Source organism: Oncorhynchus masou, chromosome 5 (assembly GCF_036934945.1).
Source record: "Oncorhynchus masou masou isolate Uvic2021 chromosome 5, UVic_Omas_1.1, whole genome shotgun sequence".
In the NCBI taxonomy this organism is placed as follows: Eukaryota; Metazoa; Chordata; class Actinopteri; order Salmoniformes; family Salmonidae; genus Oncorhynchus; species Oncorhynchus masou.
In genome coordinates, this window is record NC_088216.1 from 72,834,169 (window position 1) to 72,844,899 (window position 10,731).

Consider the following 10,731-nt stretch of genomic DNA (forward strand, 5'->3'; position numbering starts at 1 on the left):
TAGCTAACGTTACTGTTCAAACAGTTGTAACTTCTAGTCCTACGAAAGCATGTAGCTAGCTAAAGGCACAGAAGGCAGCAGGCTGAAAATCTGTTTTCAATGATGCACGATGAAATAGTCGTGAACATTTTAAACGGAACAAAAACTACTTACATTTGAACACCACCGTAGAAGCTTCACTATTCGCAATATTACAAGTTGTTTTGTTGTTTTCTAGATGAGATCTCGGTATCAAAACTCGCAGCACCCGTCCTCCAATGCAAATTCTACTAGATGAAATGACAAAATTAGTATAACATCAAGGCATTTAAAGCATGCTCGAAAATTCACATACTATAAAACATTATATTTCCTCATACTGAGAATGCGTCATGCGTGATTACATTTTTTTTTAAACCAAATATAGGGTTATTTCGGTAGAGCATCCCCATATCCCCACAGACCATATGTTTGACACGCCTACCCCATACTGATTTGTATCGGTGGAGCTCTGTGAACAATTATTTATTTATTTTTACTTCACCTTTATTTAACCAGGTAGGCTAGTTGAGAACAAGTTTTCATTTGCAACTGCGACCTGGCCAAGATAAAGCAAAGCAGTGTGACACAGACAACAACACAGGGTTACACATGGAGTAAACAATAAGCAAGCCAATAAAACAGTAGAAAAAGAAAGAAAGTCTATATACAGTGTGTGCAAAAGGCATGAGGAGGTAGGCAATAAATAGGCCATAGGATCAAATAATTACAATTTAGCAGATGAACACTGGAGTGATAAATGACCATATAATGATGTGCTAGTAGATATACTGGTGTGCAAAAGAGCAGAAAAGTAAATCAAATAAAAACAGTATGGGGATGAGGTAGGTAGATTGGGTGGGCATTTACAGATGGACTATGTACAGCTGCAGCGATTGGTTAGCTGCTCAGATAGCTGATGTTTAAAGTTGGTGAGGGAAATAACAGTCTCCAACTCCAGCGATTTTTGCAATTTGTTCCAGTCACTGGCAGCAGAGAACTGGAAGGATAGGTGGCCAAATGAGGTGTCGGCTTTGGGGATGATCAGGCTGTTGTTAAAGTGACCAGTGAAGTGACCAGGCGGAGCTTTACCTAGCATAGATTTAGGTGCCTTTAATTTCAGAAATATTACTGGTTGTTTCAGGGTGTTTGTTTTCACACCAACGTAGTCCCTTTCAGACAATTTTTGTGAACACAGTGTGGTTCACTTAAATTGTTGTGCAGTGTGAACACTCCCAAGGAACTCAGCACCCTCAAAAGAGCATTTTGAGAGGTGGTCTGAGTTCGGTTCACTTGAATTCCATGGTCCAGTACTCTTTCACATTCTTTCCACGAACGATATATCAATGAAGAGATATGTGAAAAACACCTTGAGGATTGATTCTAAACAACGTTTGCCATGTTTCGGTCGATATTATGGAGTTAATTCGGAAAAAGTTTGACGTTTTGGTGACTGAATTTTCGGGTTCATTTCGGTAGCCAAATGTGATGTACAAAACGGAGCGATTTCTCCTACACAAAGATTCTTTCAGGAAAAACTGAACATTTGCTACGTAACTGAGAGTCTCCTCATTGAAAACATCCGAAGCTCTTCAAAGGTAAATGATTTTATTTATTTGTGTGAAAATGTTGCGTGCTAAATGCTACTCAAAATGCTAAGCTAGCTTAGCATACTCTTACACAAATTAGTGATTTGCTATGGTTCAAAAGCATATTTTGAAAATCTGAGATGACAGTGTTGTTAAGAAAAGGCTAAGCTTGAGAGCAGGCACATTATTTTCATTTTATTTGCGATTTTCAGAAATCGTTAACGTTGCGTTATGCTAATGAGCCTGAGGCTTTATTCACGATCCCGGATCCGGGATGGGGAGTATCAAGAATTAAGGGCAATGTGAACACAAAGCTCCCCAGGTTCGCTTGTCATTACTCCCGCACCACACACTAGACTACTGCAACACCATTTCCCGTACCTAAAACCCTCTCACATTGGTGTCACAAAAGAGAGGATATGATAATCTGCAGGGAAAACGTGCTGTTTTTGGATAGCCCTATTGATTAGCGATTGTCAATGATGCACAGAAATTCCAAAATATGTTTTTAGTTCAGATTATTTGTTTGCAACATGTGATCTATAGGCTAAAAATGTTTCATAAACTGTTTATTCGATTGTGGGGTTTGAATCGTGTGAGAGGACGCCAACATAGAGTACAAAATCTGTTCTAGCAGTAGCCTACATTGGGTGTACAATTGTCAATTACAACATTATTTAATATGCAGTTATTCTTCTGCTATTTATTCTGTTACCAATAATATTTACAGTATCTTCTGGATACAATTATTATGTCTCATCTTTGAACTAAATGCAATCTATTAGCTTACACAATGTAAGTAGGTATATCTAGCTGTCCGATAACACGTTCTGATAAAATGGCTTGTCCTGCACTTTGTAAAAACCCAGAGCGCACTGAGTAAATCTTGGAAATAGATCTTGGTTGCTTTTTAAATATGGCAATGTGAATGCAAAGAGGACTGAGCACTGTTGCTAATTTTACCCCAAAATTCACAGAGGATTGGGATCGGTTCTTTTAAAGAGGACTGTGATCGGTTCTTTTAAAGAGGACTGAGATTGGTTCTTTTAATGAGGACTATATGTGAAAACACACTAAAATACATTCACTGAACCTCAATATAATTAGCATTTGGTAGCATTGCCTTTAAATTGTTTAACTTGAGTCAAACGTTTCAGGTAGCCTTCCACAAGCTTCCCACAATAAGTTGGGTGAATTTTGGCCAATTCCACCTGACAGAGCTGGTGTAACTGAGTCAGGTTTGTAGGCCTCCTTGCTCGCACATGCTTTTTCAGTTCTGCCCAGAAATGTTCTATGGGATTGAGGTCAGGGCTTTAGTAATTGTCACTCCAATACCTTGACTTTGTTGTCCTCAAGCCATTTTGCCACAGCTTTGGAAGTATGCTTGGGGTCATTGTCCATTTGAAAGACCCATTTGCGACCAAGCTTTAACTTCCCGACTGATGTCTTAAGATGATGCTTCAATATATCCACAACATTTCTCATCCTCATGATGCCATCTATTTTGTGAAGTGCATCAGGTCTTGGTTGATTTCCTTTGATTTTCCCATATCAAGCAAAGAGGCACTGAGTTTGAAGGTAGGCCTTGAAATAATGCATCCACAGGTACACCTTCAATTGACTCAAATGATGTCAATTAGCCTATCAGAAGCTTCAAAAGCCATGACATAATTTTCGGGATTTTCCAAGCTGTTTAAAGGCACAGTCAACTTACTGTATGTAAACTTCTGACCCACTGGATTTGTGATACAGTGAATTATAAGTGAAATAATCTGTCTGTAAACAATTATTGGAAAAATTACTTGTGTAATGCACAAAGTAGATATCCTAACTGACTTTCCAAACCTATAGTTTGTTAACAAGACATTTGTGGAGTGGTTGAAAAACAAGTTTTAATGATTCCAATCTAAGTGTATGTAAACTTCAGACTTCAACTGTATTTTGTACAATATAAAAGTGCATTGCTCCTAAATAAAGTGTTTGTAATTGTGTATTTAAAACACAAAACGATTTAATGAGAACATTTGAGACATCAAAAACATCAATAGCAATACAAAGTCATCATACATAAAGTTTTGAATTTCCCTTTTTGTAATGTAGTAGTGAAACTGTGAGGGGCCTGTATTGTTCAATAGGACAAGACATCGCTTGCAATTTTCTATCAAATCAAGTTAACCTGAACAATCAACAGCACCAACAAATATCAGCTACAACAACTGTTGAGCATTCTAGATATCTGTGTCAACATGTCAAGCAGAAATGCCACATCCTTGTTTTAATCATTTAAATCATTCAAAGTAAATAATCTACAGTAATGCAAAATATTTGGACTAGTTCAGGTCGCTTGGTCGCAGCTCATCACACCACTTCTCAAACGCTCTGTACAGGGTGTCATCACTTGTGTCATTATAGATCTCTACAGATGGAGAGAAAAATGAGATTGTTAACACCAGCTTTGAAAATATATGCATTTTTAATCTTTGTTAATGTGCTGAACTCTAACTGAAAAATACATGTCTGTCTCTTTACCTGCATGCCCTAGGCCAATGGGTAGAGGCATCCTGACCAGCCCACCAGAGTGTTTCAGCCTCTCACAAAGTGAGTGTTGCACTAGTGCCATGGTAACGTCCTGGTGCCACACAGGCAGCTCCAGCCCCCCCATGCAGCCTATAATCCGCAGCTTCTCCTCCTCTGTCATGAGGCCTCTCTCACGGGCCACATAAACCATGTAGGACATATCGATGTTCACCGCCTCTCCGTGCAGCAAGGAAGGGAGCACCTTCTGTAATAAGAAGGTCAACGTTCAGTACAGTATCCATGCACAACTCTTTAGAGTGCAGTATTACTCATAGCCACACTGTTTATTGCCGTTAACTAACACAAACAGGTGTGAGTAAACCTGACACCATGCTCATCTGGCACATAGTTACACTAAAAATGGAACAGGAGGTGACAAACATGGCATGATGACATATTGGTTCAAACCCGGTTACATACAGTAGCTCATGGAACTATTTGGCTTTGTGGTTATTTAAGGTGAAGTGGTAAAAATTGGTTGTACTGTACCATTTCCAGCTCTGGGCTAATAAGGTGACCAAAGTCTACTAGTCTGTCTAAATCGTCCTCCCACAGGTTGGGGGCCAGCTCCTCTAGCATGGCTTCTATGGCCATGCGTGTGGACACGGAGGCAGCATCTTTGTTGTCCCCCTGAAGACCGCTGTCAGACTGGAACTTGGAGTCCAACAGGAACTGGCCGTTGGTCTCCAGAAGCTCAAAGAGACCTCTGTGTTTCATCAAGGCCATCTGTAGAGCACACATCTACATTACATTTACATTAAATACCAGTACATAAAACCAGATCTACAGAGCTAAATGAGCATCAACATATTCTATAAGACTGATGATGTACTGTATATTGTTCTCTACAGTATAGTATACAGTCAAATAGTACAGCATTGTATCCTAAGTTCATGTACAGTCCAATATCTAATTCATATCTGTTGCTGTCAGGCATTGCCACTGTACCTTTAACATTTCGGCCAGCCCATTGGAGATGTGTCTTCGAGAAACAGTTTGAATGAAGGAGCGGTCTAGGAAAGCAGCCACCGGGGGTATGTAGCCACCCAGCTTATTTTTACAGTTGGCAAAGTTCACCCCAGTCTTTGCCCCCACGCTGGCGTCGACATAAGAGAGCAGGGTGGTAGGGACGCGGATGTAGGGGGTGCGTCTCCTGTACAGGGATGCCGCCAAGCCCACTATGTCCAGGCAGACTCCTCCTCCGATGGCGATGATGGGCTCTGTGCGTCTGTCCAGGGAGAACTTATGGACCTCCTCCAGGATCCTCATCACCAGCTCCATGGACTTGTTCTCCTCGGTGGTGGGCAGGGGCAGGATCCTGTAGAGAACATTATGGGCCTCAAAGTAGTCTGTGAGCTGGCAGCCGTAGAGGTTGTAGACGGTCTGGTCCATGACCACGAAGCGCCTGAGGGGCTTGGTGCTGATGCTGTTCCTCAGGGCCTCCAGCTGCTGGGGGTCCCTAATGTGCCCCAGGAGCAGAGTGTCGTTGCTGGGGTCCAGCAAGCCCAGGGACTCTGTCACCTTGTAGGTGAAGATGATAGGGCTGACCACTGTCCAGGAGGTGCCTTGCTCCATGGTGCTCTCATAGCTGGAAAACGTGATATATTTGTCAGATAATTTTATGTACAGTACAATATGTACAGTAAATGTTTAGAGAACAAACCCTGGGGATAAATGTACATTCACACAATTTCTCTTTCTGTGGAAAGTCTATCGTACCATCCTTGCCCGTCCAAATAAAATATTGAAATATTAATAATTTTTGACGAGACAAGAGATGACAGAAAAATTCAACAATCTCAGATAAAGCATCCGAGTGAGCAAAACAGCGCCCTTCTGTCTCCTTTTGTGTGACCATGTATCTGATGCTGTCTGGACAAAAGGAGTATGGCATGTTATACGTTTTCTGTCCAGTTTGCAGAGTTCACAACCTGCTACACTTGTGGGAAACAAGTTTTGGTTTACTTCATAAACATAATTTAGGAGTTTTGTCAGAGAGTGCTCCATGTGAGCAATGAGCATGAGTGTGGTTTCTCTGTCCTGATAACTTTGAGGGAGAGCAAGCCAACCTGTTGAGTTGATACAATGTTGCACTTCACTAGTTATAGCTCAAGTCAAGGCAGACAGAAAGGGAGACACATAGGCATGCAATTGAAAGAACGTGCATTTTATCAGGATAGGTTCTAATGTTTTTTATTTGTTGTCTTTAGGCCTATGTATTTTACTTAGATGAAGATGTAAGTTATAGGCCTAGTGCTCCATTGGCTTATAGGCTATCTCTGAGTTCCATGCGCTCATTTCTTTAGCCACCAATGGATCATTGTGTAGGCTATCAATGTGTCCATGTGGCAAAGGCTGGTGCTCTTGCATTAGTTTAATTTTAACTTTTAGATTTGAACCATTTGAATTCATATTTGTATGATTAACCATGTGACAATAATTTTGAGAAACTAAAACGTTACGAAAATGCGCATATAAAAATAATCATAACTGGCACGCAGATAAGTAAAATTGTAGGATAAATTGTAAACTTCCACAAACTTGAAACTCACTAGCTGCCTTTGGTCTTCATTATAACAGCCATTAACAAAATTCAAAATACCTGAAAAAATGGGCCCATCCAACTGAAGTCAAATGCCTATCCAACTGATTTGTTCTGGCACCGGCCCTGGATCTCAGGCTTATGACAAAGACTATAAAAATGGGACCAGATGAGTATCTGCTTGGCACTCAGTATTAAGGAGATACATTGGGGGGTAAGGCCCTGCGATAGACTAGTGTCATGACGTTGGCCTGGGGGTAGGTTTATGACAGTCATAAATACCTCTTCCCCCCTTTTTCCTCTCTCTACCCTACTGATGTTACATTTGCAAAACTCTTTGGTTAACATAGAGATTCTGGGAACATCAGTAGGTGGGGGGAAATAAACTATATTCTGATAATACGACCAATTGAACATATGCAGTGGTACTTAATGAATATGATGTCAGTTCGGTTGTCATCTGAGACATTCTCATCAATGATAAGATGACATAAACTCTACAGTGGAAAGTCTACACTTTCACATGGAATTGTTGTTCAATTTAAATGTTTGAATATGAAATTATTCGAAATTATAAGCCCTTGACGACAATATAACCTTCTGTTCCGAGGATGTGAGGACAACGGTTCGATGTCAGAATGGTTCAGATAATAACTATAGAACAAAGCCAACATCAGCGTGAGTTTTGGTTGTGAATGGTATGAACTTTGAACTCTTATTCACTACAGAAGTGATACCTCCTAGCCGTTAAGTTAGCCACAGCCGCTGCAAACGAGGGTTAGGAAGGAACAGACAGAGTATCCCGTCTACCACAAAATGACGTTACTACAACGTATTCAATTTACCAGCAGACATTCTTCAAAGGACGAAGGACTCGGTTGGGCAACATGGCCTTCCATCTACCACCAACCTACCGATGCGCAGCTCAGAGTAAATATTTATTGCATTTTCCTTTTCCAAATGGGCGGTAATTTAGAATGCATAAGATACTGTATTTACGATAGCACAGCTTCGCCCTTTGTTCCTGAAACTCAGTCTTCCCGCTCTTTCACTCAAACCCCGCCCCCTTTCTTTTGTGTAACAAGCTGTCACATCTGTTCCGCCTGCTAGGGATGTTTTCCTTTATGACGTAATTTGTAATCAAGTTATGATTTAATGATGTGTATGTGTAATTCTGTGTGATTATTTAGGTATTTAGTAAATGTGTCCTGTGTGAATTTAAGTATGCTCTCTCTAATTATCTCTTTCTTTCTCTCTCTCTGAGGACCTGAGCCCTTGGACCATGCCTCAGGACGACCTGGCATGATGACTCCTTGCTGTCCCCAGTCCACCTGGCCGTGCTGCTGCTCCAGTTTCAACTGTTCTGCCTGCGGCTATGGAATCCTGACCTGTTCACCGGACGTGCTACCTGTCCCAGACCTATTATTTGACCATGCTGGTCATTTATGAACATTTGAACATCTTGGCCATGTTCTGTTATAATCTCCACCCGGCACAGCCAGAAGAGGACTGGCCACCCCTCATAGCCTGGTTCCTCTCTAGGTTTCTTCCTAGGTTTTGGCCTTTCTAGGGAGTTTTTCCTAGCCAACGTGCTTTAGCACCTGCATTGCTTGCTGTTTGGGGTTTTAGGCTGGGTTTCTGTACAGCACTTTGAGATATCAGCTGATGTACGAAGGGCTATATAAATACATTTGATTTGAATAGTAAATAAATAATTAAACCCAATTTTGTATTGCTGGTTCAACTTGTGAGCCAGGGTTCGTGCAGATAACCAAGAATGTACAACTTTCAGATGAGACTGAATTAAGATGACGATTAATATTGACTGCTATTGATGTAAAATATTACTAGGTCTTTAAGAGTTTATTCGGAAGATAACAGCTCTATAAATATTATTTTGTGGTGCCCGACTCTCTAGTTGATTACATTTACATGATTAGCTCAATCAGGTAATATTAATTATGGAGAAATTATTTTATAGAATAGCATGTCATATCACTTAATCCGGCATAGCCAAAGACACGACACTAGTGTCCTGTCCAGTTGGTGTGCTTGTACATCAAGATGACTCACATTACAGAAACATGGGATAGGCTCCTGGTCCTATGAGCCATTCCGAATCACACAAGCCAAGTCTTGTGCAAGCCCACTGGGCACAAATGTCAGTTCAACACATCTAGTTTTGATTTACATATGGCTCAGTTGTCAACTAATGTGAAAAGCAAAATAATTTCACCATACCATTGGATTTAGGTTCAAAGTTGGTTGAAAAAATTACGAAATTCCCTTATTAATGACTTTTTGCAAATCCAATCAGTTTTCCACGTTGATTACACGTCATCACATTGAATATTTTTGTTGAAATGACGTGAAAACAAGTTTTTGCCCAGTGGGAGGCTCCTTATTTTATTACTTAAAGTCTAGCTAGAGGGTCTAATAAAATAAAGCATGTTAACATCAAGAAAATGAATTTAGATGTATGACGATAATGTGCACAAACCTTATATTTTGCATAACGTTTTAATTTATTTAGAATCAATTGCATCCCTTAATTATATTTTAACACAAGTTTTACTCACATTTTGGCAGCTGATACTCGACCCTTTATATTTTTATTCAATTTATTTCCCGATTTGCGTTTCCATGTGCCCTTGACTTGAACTAAGTGAAACTCGTTCTTCTTTATTACTGCAATATTGTTGCATTCCAGTGGCTCTTCCACATGTGTCTTCCCAGTGTTTGCATCAAGTGACATCTTGATATATTTGTGTATTGGAAGCTAATGAGTGACCGATGCAGAGACAAGTAACCTAATGGAGCATAATGTTCACCTCTCATTACTCTCTGTATATATACATATATCCTCGACAGCAGATCACTTCACTTCTGCCAGGGGAGGAGCAAGTATTTTCAGTGTGCTTATGAAAGTGTAGCCAAAACCATTGTGGAGCACGTGCCCCAGCATGATCCTTACACAATTTTGGGGAGTGATGTAATGAAACTATAGAATTATGTAAAGAGGGATTCCCCCACCCCCACAATAGGCTATATAATTGATTATCCTACACTTTTTTAATGTAAAACATATTTAGGCTACTTAATAAAAAACTTCTGTTGAAATTTTTTATTTTACCTTTATTTTACTAGGCAAGTCAGTTAAGAACAAATTCTTATTTTCAATGACGGCCTAGGAACAGTGGGTTAGCTGCCTGTTCAGGGGCAGAACGACAGATTTTGTACCTTGTCAGCTCAGGGATTTTAACTTGCAACCTTTCGGTTACTAGTCCAATGCTCTAACCACTAGGCTACCCTGCCGTTCACTGGTGAACATGCGTAAAAGGCCTTGGATATTATATTATATCAGCATTATCCTACCCCTTTTTTGTGTGTGCCAAATTGACTGTAAGAAAAAAACATTTTTGTTTAGTTGAATTGTGGTATGTTCAATTACGTAGCCTCCTAGGCTACTTAACATACTGGACACAGGTATGCAACAGTTACAAGACAAAGTATTTGTTTGTGGCACTGGATGGATGTTGTCAGAGGTCAACATTCAATTGACCATTTTTCATCTGAGCACATCTGGTGAGTTCCTGGTGTTCTGTTGGAAGAGTAAATATACATGTAGAATCTTAATTTGGGGCAGCAGGTAGCCTAGTGGTTAGAATGTTGGGCCAGTAACTGAAAGGTTGCTAGTTCAAATCCCTGAGCTGCAGTAACATTGTCCAGCAACAGGGTAATCAAATTAAGATCCTACACCTGAAAATAAAGAGTAATAAAACGTGCAGCTGACAAAAAAAGCAATGTCAGTCTAGGATGAGCCAAGATGAAAGTTTAAGATCGACTTTTTGTAGAGAAAATGTATGATAATGGGAAATATACACATTCTTGAAGTAAAGTGATCATTTATGTCTTTGTATTGAGCTAAGAATCCATTCTATTTTATTTTAACAGTTGAATGATTTCACATTTTACATGTCTCATTTTAACACTTCAGCACTTCGC

General features: G+C 40.0%; 1 protein-coding gene across 2 annotated transcripts; it reads right to left on the bottom strand.

Moving 5' to 3' along the window:
- Positions 1–3,512: 3,512 nt before the first annotated feature.
- Positions 3,513–9,598, bottom strand: LOC135527855 (2-epi-5-epi-valiolone synthase-like). Of its 2 annotated transcripts, none has more exons than XM_064956475.1 (5): positions 9,306–9,598; positions 5,133–5,772; positions 4,674–4,910; positions 4,137–4,389; positions 3,513–4,023 (listed from the first exon to the last, which is right to left on the bottom strand). In XM_064956475.1, the coding sequence occupies exons 1-5, from the start codon at positions 9,479–9,481 to the stop codon at positions 3,938–3,940; spliced, it is 1,392 nt and encodes a 463-aa protein (XP_064812547.1). In that variant the 5' UTR covers positions 9,482–9,598; the 3' UTR covers positions 3,513–3,937. The 2 variants fall into 2 exon arrangements, with proteins under 2 accessions (XP_064812547.1, XP_064812538.1); XM_064956466.1 differs by having other exon boundaries at positions 4,674–4,925.
- Between the last annotated feature and the right edge of the window lie 1,133 nt (positions 9,599–10,731).